Source organism: Adiantum capillus-veneris, chromosome 7, assembly GCF_014529385.1.
Source record: "Adiantum capillus-veneris isolate H3 chromosome 7, ASM1452938v2, whole genome shotgun sequence".
Classification (NCBI taxonomy): domain Eukaryota; kingdom Viridiplantae; phylum Streptophyta; class Polypodiopsida; order Polypodiales; family Pteridaceae; genus Adiantum; species Adiantum capillus-veneris.
In genome coordinates this window covers 155881710-155892836 of record NC_140937.1, presented here as the reverse complement: position 1 = coordinate 155892836, position 11127 = coordinate 155881710, and the positions used below count along the sequence as shown (strand labels likewise).

The window sequence follows — 11127 nt, the reverse complement described above, 5'->3', positions numbered from 1 at the left end:
GTAGGCTAGGCAGTAGTACATTCGACTCACTTTCTCTGGTTCCTTCCTTCCTTGTGAATAGGCTCCCTAAACTAGAGTCTCAAAAACTAGGTGACCATGAATGCCTAAAGCTGCCGCTGTAAAGCATCCTTTGATTCCTTTAAAGTGTAACCTTTGGCGCTTCAAGTGTTGGACCTCCCCCTTAGCCCTGATCGGTACTAGGTTGAAGCCCCGATTAAACAGCACTACAATTTAAAGTTTGGACATACGGGCACTCTATGTCATGTTTGCCCTACACGTTAACACTTTTCTTTAGGCGATGATCTTGAGGTTTGGTGCGTGCACCGCAATATACAACGCAGTCAGCTACAGCGAGGAGAGCTACCTCCACGGTACCACCCTCTCGCTCTCGCTACGTTTCTGTTGGCCACTTTTTCTTGCCTGCTTTTCTGCTGATAGTACTCAACCCCCCCTCCTCCACCTCTCTCTCTCTCTCTCTCTCTCTCTCTCTCACACACACACACACACACACAATTTTAGCTCTCTTCCTTCCCTCAAACAGCACTTCATGCCAACTAGTTGCCTAAACCATTACGATGATGCTCTAAGCATTGAGTACCTGCACCATAACAATTAAGCTAATCTAGACAATACAAGCACTCTATTCCGCAGACAGTAGCTCAAGATGAGTCGAAACGCCCACAAGCAGCTGGAATTATTTCAAGACGATCAGATTCATACCATTCATGGCCTACAGTTCCGCCGGCCAGGCGCCGCTGCTCCATCAGCACTAATTACCCGTAAATGGCCGGTAATCAAGAGCGGCAGCAGCAGTGGTTGTGGAGAGAACGTCGTGGAGCAGCTGGATGAGCTGGGGCAGAATGAGAGAACTACTGGCAATAAGCAGTCATGGGGAGGGGCGGACAGCCCCGTGTCAGTGATAGGCGGCCACAACATGATGATGATGCAAGGGAGCAACCCATCCTCAGGGTCCGCCAGCATGGAGCACCCCTCGGCCAGCTCCACGCATCATCATCCTCTCAGCTCTCGTCACTACTATTGTCATCAATATCCTCCCGCTACAGCTGAGCCCTCAACTCATCATGATTCTCAGACCTTACCAGAATCAGCTACTGACTACGCAGGCCTGCTCAGTGAGAGAGTCCAGCAAGCATTCCGGAAATCGCATGAGCTGCAACCCCACGTGGTAATTACTGTGGAGAATTACTCCAAATCACATGCCCACTTAACTAGAATTAATCTTAATCACATCACCCGCCTGTGTTATGATGTGTTTAAACAGTGTTTAACTTCTCTCTCTCTCTCTCTCTCTCTCTCTCTCTCTCTCTCTCTCTCTCTGCCCCGCGCAGGTGAAGAAGACATGGCCCCCTAAAAGAATCGAATGGTTGAATCTCCCAGAGGATCCACCTTTTACCGCGCGTAATTACCCACTGTCACGGGTTTATCATCAATACAGTCGACAAGCAGGCAGCACAGAACATCTTAATCAAGAGAATATTCAAGCTGCCGCGGCCGCCAGCTCCGAGGAAGAGAGACTCTCCATTAATTACAGCAGCACGACTAGAGGTGAAACCACTTTTTCCACCGTCCGTTTTGTATTAAATTACCTCGGATGCAATTACGGTTGCGACTCTAATTATGATGGTATAAAAACCCAATTTTTAGATGGACAAGAAGATGATGAGGATAGTGTCATCGACTTCTTTCCGTCTGCAGAGTACTGCAGCAGACCAAGTATAACTTTCTCTTTACTAAAATAATTCGGCCCGGTTGGATAGAGATCTAATTGCTAACAACGAACACTAATTTGCAGACGTTGGAAACATGCGCGATCCAAGGCCGAGATCGGGCTCGAATGGCAGGACAGTGCAAGATGAGAACAGGAGGGGCTCAGTGAACAGGAGGAGCAGCTGCATGAGATCAGCAGCCGGGGGGCATCATCACCATGATCATACAGCTGCGGCTGTGGAAGATGAGAGTAAATTATTTGAAGGTGGGAGGGTGTCGACTTCCTACAAGTGGGATGACGCGGAGAGGTGGCTTACATCCCCCACCGCCGCCTCAGCGGCTTCTGCTCCTCCGCTGCGTCAGCCGCCCTTCTCCAACGCCGTCGACCCGCACGGCCTTGCAAAAGCTGGTTCATGTCAAGTACAAGCTCGGAAGTTGCTGTTCGAACCGACTTGTACGCAGGGTAAGAGTCGTACAAAGTGTGTGAATGCGTGTGTACAATCTAGAGTGTGTGACGTAACTGACGTTATGTGTGTGTGTGTGTGTGTGTGTGTGTGTGAGAGTCTTGAGAGAGAGAGAGAGAGAGTTTGTGGGGCCCACGGGGCTCGATCCCCGGCCATTACTTTCCTCAATGTTCCACATCGCATTGCAGACAAGCATATCCCAGTTAACGGCTTCATGAAAGAAGCCGGCACCGAGCTCAGGAAGGACATAAAAAGAGACATTGCAACACAAAGCACGCCAGCGCAATGGAGCAGGTGCGACTCGCCGGAAGCTGAGGAAGGTGCAATTTTGAGTAGCACCACGGATGATCCCGAGAAGGCAAACGCGGTCGAGAGGCAAGCTGCTGTATACGTCGACCAAGGGCCCTCGACGCAGAAAACGTCGCCTCCCAGGCACAATACACCCGCTAGGAGGTCGGTCTCATGCACCAAGGAAAGGGGAAACAGAAACGCACAAAATCCCCGCCAGCCCAATTACAACGGGAAGCTCAACTTGGTGGAGCTGGAGAGTTGTCATCTGGAGAAGCTGAGGCTGGCGCGTGACCTGCCGCTCGGCACCTCCTCCACTTGGTTGCTCTTTGCAGAGGAGGAGAGTCCTACGAAGGTGCAGTTCCTGGAGCAGCGGCCAGCTCATCAACAACAACAAGGAATGAAAGTGAACATGCTGGAGGCTAGAGTCTCTGCCTGGGAGGACGTGGAACGAGCTAAGCACCTTGCAAAGTATGTTCTTTTTCCTTTTAATAATCTCTGCCTTGCCTGCTTAAAAAGATACCTTCAAAACAAGAGAGGTGAGAAACCCCCTTATGCCCAAAACCCTTGTATCTTGCAGGTTTAAGAGAGAACAAGCTAAGATTGAGGCTTGGGAGAGCCTCCAACGTGCGGAAGCAGATGCAGAGTTACGAAAACTTGAGGTGAATCCCTTGCAAGTGTCCATGGTTTGTCACGATGCATGTTTAATTTAACACTAGGTTGGTAATTATGGGGCACTTTTATGTCTTGAGACACTTTTATGTTTTGTTAAGTCACCATTTTCCTTGAATTATTTGAAGAGTTTGAAGTATTGCAACACAGCACTAACTACCACTAATAAGTGTATTGGAAGGGACATTTCATCAAATAATAAAAGTTATTTTTGTGCTTTTTATAATAATAATGTAGGTAAAGCTCCAGAAGATGAGATTTGAAGGTAGGGAGAAGATAATGGGGAGGTTGGGGGCAGCACAAAGGCGAGCTCAGGAGATGCAAGGTGTTGCAGAAGCACAAAAAGCCGAGCAACTCACACGTGTGGCAATGCGTGCAAGCCAAATTCGCAAAAGTGGCCACCTTCCTTCTTCCACCTTCAATGTCATGTGTAGCTTGAGCACAAAAATCAAGCCCACTTCAAACCTCTCCTTTTCCTAGCATACATGTGTTGCATTTTAATTTATTGATGTAAAATTTGAAACACTTACTAGAACGTCCTTAGTGGTGAAAATGGATGCCACCATCTGCAAAGGAGCATGACCACAAAGTCTTTTGAAATCACATCCTAACTTCTAACCATTATGTAGATAATGTTTTTTTTCTCACTAACCCATCGTCCTAACCCATGGAGGCTTTCATTTATTCGAGGTGAACAACTTTTATGGAATTCTATACAAAAACAAAGTCATAATCCGAAATTTGTAATAAGTAACTCTATGTCTTAAGATTGCTTTTTATTCTAGTTTCAATAAACGATAAAATCTCAAGGCCTTCCATGCGAAGGAGCAATAACTTTTGGTCATAGTTGACTGTCCCCTTTGGTTTGCCGCTTCTATAAGCAAAAGAAACCAGAGATAATATATGATTGCACTATTCAAAAATTTGATCAATAAGGTTATGGATTAGTTTGAAAAGAATGTATTAGTGTGACCAATCTCCTTTGTCCTTGGGATAGAGAGATAAGATATGATTGCACTTTTCAAAAATTTGATCAATAAGGCTATAGATTAATTTGAAAAGAATGTATTAGTGTGACCAATCCCCTTGGTCCTTGGGATAGAGTGAGCAATTAGGGATAGAGAGTGTGGAGTGTTGTAAAGCATACTAGAGTGCCACCGAAACATAGAATATTTTAAATCAAGCTTAATTTAAGAGTCTATGTGAATTGTCAACCGGGTCATAACCTAGTGGTTAAGGCAGATATGCGGGTGCATAGAGACCTAAGTTCAATGCCTAGCAGTGTCTTTCAAAATTTGAGTTGTACCTCTGAAGAAAAGTCTATGTTTTTGTTTTGCTTATAGCAATGCTCACTAGTGAGCTTTTTATATTAAAACAAATCAAAGAATGCACATCATAGGCTCATGCAGAGGCCCTACCATGAGCAACCAACCGTTCATTAATAGATAGGTTGTTAACATAGATTGTAATAAAACACGGGAGGCAAACAATGCTCTTCCTCCACTCTTGGATAGTCCCATATACTTATATTAAGAGAGTTGGTTGTAAACATAATAGTGGGAAAGTCTAGAGCAAGAAAGGGAAGATACAAAAAAGAAGTTATTTCTTGTTGGACCCTCAAGAAGCTAGTTGTTGCAAAAGGATTTGGTAGAATTCATAGCGACACTTATACAAAGGATATTAGCAGTCAAATGTATTTTGCAACAACCATGAGCTCATTTTGAGCATGTGGATAGCAACCAAAGCAAATAGGTCAATCTCAAGCAATTAAGCTTACTGCCCCCCTTCCCCCCCAAAAAAAAAACATACATACATAGATACATGGACAGAAAAACACACGCGTACGTACATACAAGTGTGCACACACACAACCAAGGAAAATTGCATGGATACAAAACACATACTTATACATACCTACTTGTATTTGGCACCCACCACTACAAGAGGTTGTGTGCTCTTGTGACGCTGTTAGCGACGGAAATACATTGGGTTTTTATAACCCCCGGCGTCGCTAAAACCGTCGCTACGAGCGTCGCTATATAGAGACGCTCATAGCGACGCTTATAGCGACGCTTACACTGCAGACTATAGCAACGCTCATAGCGACGCTACAGAGCCATAAATAGCGACGCCCAAGAGAATTTTTTTTTGGTGGCAGGGCATTCACCCATCAACCATATTGTACTTGATTCACTTTTTAAAAAAAGTGCAAGGGTAGATAATAGACCCAAAATAGTCACCCACAAGACGCATTCTTTGCAAAATTGACAATTGTACACATCATAGGCAAAATGAATTGATTGGAAAATGTAATAATGACAATTGTACAACATCATAGGCATAAAGAATTGATTGGCAAAAGGAACTGCGGTGACAAATGTAATAATATACATGGTTCAAAAAGACGTATAAAATCCGTCTCATGATACATAAGTTATGAGAAACCCTAAACTAATGCTATCTAGCTACGGCTAAACTGACGTCGTTTAGTCAGACGTCTCATCGCGTCCAAGCGGCGTATCTGTTGGATTCTGCAAAAAAAGACAATAAGACAGCTTTCAGTAAGTATAAACATATAACGACATTTATAAAACAATACAAAAAATAAAAAAGAGTAAACCCTAATACTAACCATGCCGCCGCGAGAACTGAGAATGTCCATCAGGGCGTTTAAGCCCTTCCTGCCTGCGTACTCACGCTCGTACGGTGTGGGATCACGTCCTGTCATCGACCACTGTCAAAACATACAAAGATTTCATTATGTTAGAATTAAAAAACTCATAAACCCTAAACTATCGAACATAAAGAGCAATGTGAAAACACTTACAAAATCGGCCTCAAATGATGCCCATCCACCGCTCCCCAAGTGGTGCGAGCTCCCTGCCTCTACTCGCGCTCTGGCTGCATCCTTTTGTTGCTTCCACTTGTCGGGATTCTCGCGCGCTGCTTTCTTCGCATTCTTCCAATCTTCTTTGGCCAACCAATCTGGCCTGTTCCACCCATTCTTGATTGCTTTTTGCACTTTGGAACGCTTGTGTTTGCAGTATTCGCGCATTCGAATCTTCATTAGGTCTTCATTGAAGCGTTGATCCCGTGTTGGAACGGGAAACTCATCATGAAGTATGCTGATGACTCTGTTTTTTAAATCACTTGGTACTTCACTCCATTTGTTTAGTATGTAGTGTCTAAACAGCTGAGAGCAAAGACCACGCATGCGCGAGATCACCTTCTTGCCGTCATCATCCATGATGATGCCGCCGCTGAAGTCGATGGAGTAAGACAAGCCCTCTGGCCGGTGACGCGTGAACCTGGGTGTCCCGGCAGGGGTCTCTAGCAGCGTGTCGATGGGGGTACGGACGTCAGGTGTCTCCACCGGCGTCTGGGCCCCGAAGCGAGGAGTGTCGAGTGGGGTGGCTCCTGGCGGAGTAGGTAGAGGTGTGTAGCTTCTAGGAACAGTCATTCGTGCAAAACCTGGCGTAGATGGCGATGTTGTGGCTGGTGTGGGGGCGGGCAAAGAAGGGGAGGGTAAAGAGCCTCGTCGAACACGAGGCGGTGTGGAGGCATCGGTGGCGGAATCCCCACAACAACCGCCACTGCCACCACTAGAGCGTCGGTGTCTAGACGAGTGTGAAGCTCGTCTCGTCGACGCCGAAGCTTCGGAGCGCGCCGAATGCTCCGAAAGAGAGGGAGATGCGGATGGAGTAGGAACGCGCGATGATGCGCCAGAGCGATGACGCTCCACGTACCACTGTCTCTGCTGCGGTGACAAAGAAGAAAGAAACTCCTCATCATCCATACCTGCATTAAACACACGAATATTTAAACTAAATATTGAATGAATAGAGTAGACAATGACGCAAAGACCATTAAATACAATGACGTAATGATGCATATAAATACAATGACGCAATGAATTGAGTGATAGAAGAGGCAAGTCGAAAACTCAGAATTTTCAATCAAAAGATGTGAGCGCGAGTAGAAAAGAGCGTTATACACCATGGAAGGTACTTACAGAGCCAGAGCTTTTAGAACACGGAGCAAAATTGTTCAAATACAATATTTGTGGCTTTAAGAGATCTCTCTCTCATCCTCGCATAACTTAGCATAACTTCCTATATCTATATAGAGCTCTCCGTTTAAACACATATCCTCTGTTTCATTTTGTAGCTCCTCTGCATGCACCCCATATAGAGTAGTAGCATCTTGATGCTCGTCTGGCACCACCGCAGCGGCTTCTGATTGAGCATCTTCTCTGATCTCCTCCATTGATGCCGTTGTGATTGGCACATGGTAGCCTTCATACGTCCTTGCACTACGAGGGGCTACCTCTATGACGTACCACCAGTTTGATGTAGACTTTGTAGGATGAAATATTACCTGCCAGAGCCACATAGCTTACATGAGAGCTTTCAAGCACATAACTTGTAAAAGGGGGATGTTAACTATTTACATACTTACTTGTTCACAATGCTCGGGTAGTACGAAAGTGTCTCTTAGGTCAGTCCATTTCTTAGTAGAATCCACCTCAAGAAAACCAGACTCTCCTCTACGCACAGTAGCGTTGCGACCCTCCATGATTATCTTGAACCATTGCACGTCGAACAAGTCGACAAAAAATCCTCTATAATCGATCCTCAAAATCTCTTGCAGCGTGCCAAAGTAAGTGAGTTCCGCCACCACAGGATCTGCATCAGAGGAACGTCGTCGACTAAACTGTTCAAATTTTGCCATGATTCCACAATTTTGAGTAAAACGCTTTTTGTCGATTCGTTCCACCCTAAAATGTTGACCTTTACACCATGCTGTTGTGTATGACTTATACTACAACGAACAAAGATTATGAGTGGCCGTTCAAACGTTTATAAATAAAGTCACTTGCTAGTCATACATTGCAAACTTACCTTGGTCGCGCAACCCCGAGAGTACTCCCACTCTTCCTCAGTCACTTCGTCACCGCATTGTTGTGCGCTTTTCAATTGGTTGTGCAACCATCTTAAGCTCATGAAGGTTGGTAGGCTCTCCAGAACCGCTGGATAGTGCATCAGTGGTCGTCTTCCCCGTCTCCACTCGATTCGTGCCCTTTGTCGCTCTTGCTTTTCATCCTCATATTGTGAAATCCACTTTTGCATCACTGGATTGTGAAGCATGCAAAATCGGTTGATTTTAGCCTCTAGATCTTCCGTCTTCTTCTTCTCAACACCGAGATTGCACATGACAATCCCAGATATGCGCTCATCATCTATGGTTCGCCATAGCGTGTCCCGGGATTTATCAAATCCGTATAGCCACTCTCCAATGTACACTAGGGACTCTGATACCAACCAACCTTCTTCCATGCTACCCTCCGGACATGCCTTTTGACGCACATATCCCTTAAGCGTTTTCATGAAACGTTCTAAGAAGAACATCCATCTGGAATGAACTGTGCCATTTATTTCCACCTCATGAACTATGTGAACAAGAAGATGCACCTGAATGGTTAGCATTGTAGTAGGAAAATGTTTCTCAAACATGCACACAAGCTCCGCAGCATTTAGTTTGGCGAATGGTATGGAGTCTACGTTGATCTCCTTTTGTGAGATCCATTGTACCAGCTTTGCAAGTTTGTAGATTGTGTTACGGATGTCGAGAGACAAACATCCCTCAATGGCAACCGGTAAAATAAACTGTAAAGTATGTGCAGCAATGATATTAAAGTCCACATTTTATGCAATGATATTAAAGTCCACATTTTATGCAATGATATTAAAGTCCACTATGAACGTACCTGACACATTTTATGCCAATCGTGTGACTTCAAACCGGTAAGCTTTCCTTCTTTAGTAAAACACGTTCGGAGCGAGTGCATTACGCCAGTGGGGGTCCGCAAAGATCGAATGGTCTCTTTTACTTTGCGTTCTTGGGCTCCTGTGAAAATCCATGGTGCTTTAGGGAGTTTTATCTATCCATCAGACTGTTTGCGGCCAATATTGCTCCATACGATCCACATTTCTAAGGTCAACTCTGGCTCCCAAAGTATCTTTCTTGCCGATCAGATGGTCCCATAGTAGATTACCCACATTCTTGAATATGTGCATTGGATCGAGCAAGTGATTGATCATGAGTCGGGGCCAGTATGGTAACTCGTACCATAGAGATAGTCTCTTCATCCCCGGAGGCAATCCGTCATCGCACATCTCCTTCTGCTCTAACCATGCTTGTGCAGACATCCTTGGTGGCTCTCTTCCCAAAAAGCCGTCGTGTAACACATGATTCTCTGGAAGATACGCTTGATGACCTTGGTAGATTTGCTTCTTCAGTGAGGGTGCCCTACGTGCATTCAGTCTAGGTCCACATGTGACACATGCTCTGTATCCGCTTGTTTGAAGCCCTGCATGTATACACATGATAATAGATCAACTATGGGAAAAAACAAGATTTACAGTGTCTGAGTGAGGAGTGTCAATAGATCACCTGAGCATTCTGTTAGCCCGGGATAGTCATGCATGGTCCACATTAGAATGCCTCTGATCAAAGCATTCTGTCGTCCTGTGTGTCGGCTCATATCCACCACCTCTATGCCAATCCACAATTGTTGTAGCTCTTCCAATAGTGGACGAAGATACACATCCATATTCCCCACTTTATATCGCCCTGGCACAATCAAGCTTAGCCATAGGTGCCCCTTCTTCGTAGTCAACCACGGGGGAATGTTGTAGTTGACGATGACAACGGGCCATACATTGTAAGATGTTGATCTTTGACCAAATAGATTTACGCCATCCATAGCCAGGCCTAAGCGCAAATTTCGAGCTTCCCTGGCAAAATCCGACCATGTTCCATCTATATGTTTCCAGGCTACGCAATCTGCAGGAATTCGTAGCACACCATCCGAAGATTTTTTCTCCTCATGCCATGATGCTAGGGCGGCCATGGACTTACATTCGAAGAAATGCTTGATGCAAGGAAGCAGAGGGAAATGTCGCAAAACCTTTTGTGGAATTTTTGTCCCGTGGAGATCTACTCGATATCTTTCGGAATCACATTTCGGACACTTCTCCATGTCTATGTATTCCCCTCTGAAAAGAATGCAGTCATTAGGACAAGCGTGGATAGAATTGTAATCCATCCCCAAGTTTCGCAAAATCTTTCTTGCTTCATCTCGGGAATCTGGCATCACATTGTCAGCTGGTAGTATGTGCTCTTTCAGCAATCTACACAACATAAAAATATGATACAGTCGTGTAAAAATCTATCAGATCATTGTACATTTAGAGTTTTATTAAAGTAAACTAATTGTAATAGATCACCTGAAAAGCGCTGTGACGCTAGTGTCACTCCATCCAAACTTTGCCTGCATGTTGAGAAGAACCAGGAGTGCTTTCAATCTAGACATACGTGCTCCATTATACAATGGCGTATCGGCTTCACTTTTCATATCATCATAGATAAGCCTTTCTGAATCCATGATCGTCTCGATCATTTCATCAATCTCGGGCTCAAACATTGCCTCGTTGGGAATGTGCTCTGCATGATCATCCCCTGAGCTGTCAGAGGCTACATCTTGTGGCCTCACATATGCTGCTTGACCAAAGCGCCTGCGAACACGTCTATTGGGTTGCAAGATTGCTGCTTGTTGGCCAGCGTCAGAGTCCGACGAGTTATAATTGGCAACAACTCGATCTATAATAGATGGATCCAACTCGCCAAATTCGCGAACGTGCTGCAAAGAAACACGTCTTGTCCGTCGCACAGCATGCTTGCATTGATTACAAGGACATAAGACCCTCGTTGAGAGATAGGTGTTTCGGTTGGACGATCCCACATCCTCGTCACTACTCATAATGAGGATAAAAAACTTATAACCTGGACAACAAATTTAATATTCTATTGGAATTCTTCGTCTTATCTCTCTCTCTCTCTCTCTCTCTCTCCCTCTCTCTCTGTCTCTTTGTCTCTCTCTCTGTCTCTCTCTCTCTCACTCTCTTTACCTCAC

The 11127-nt window shown here is 45.0% G+C and overlaps 1 protein-coding gene across 1 annotated transcript; it reads left to right on the top strand.

The window, feature by feature from the left end:
* The first annotated feature begins 233 nt into the window (after positions 1–233).
* Positions 234–3911, top strand: LOC147454882 (uncharacterized). The gene is made up of 7 exons (XM_086516701.1): positions 234–1186; positions 1350–1566; positions 1666–1734; positions 1814–2191; positions 2381–2951; positions 3061–3142; positions 3390–3911. The coding sequence occupies exons 1-7, from the start codon at positions 665–667 to the stop codon at positions 3630–3632; spliced, it is 2082 nt and encodes a 693-aa protein (XP_086372827.1). The 5' UTR covers positions 234–664; the 3' UTR covers positions 3633–3911.
* Positions 3912–11127: the final 7216 nt, after the last annotated feature.

Bases quoted from the DNA above. Each gene is read 5' to 3' on its own strand.
- LOC147454882 (XM_086516701.1), top strand. From the start codon at position 665: ATGAGTCGAAACGCCCACAAGCAGCTGGAATTATTTCAAGACGATCAG. The intron at 2,952-3,060 runs GTATGTTCTTTT...TGTATCTTGCAG, and splicing joins CGAGCTAAGCACCTTGCAAA to GTTTAAGAGAGAACAAGCTA. The intron at 3,143-3,389 runs GTGAATCCCTTG...ATAATAATGTAG, and splicing joins CAGAGTTACGAAAACTTGAG to GTAAAGCTCCAGAAGATGAG.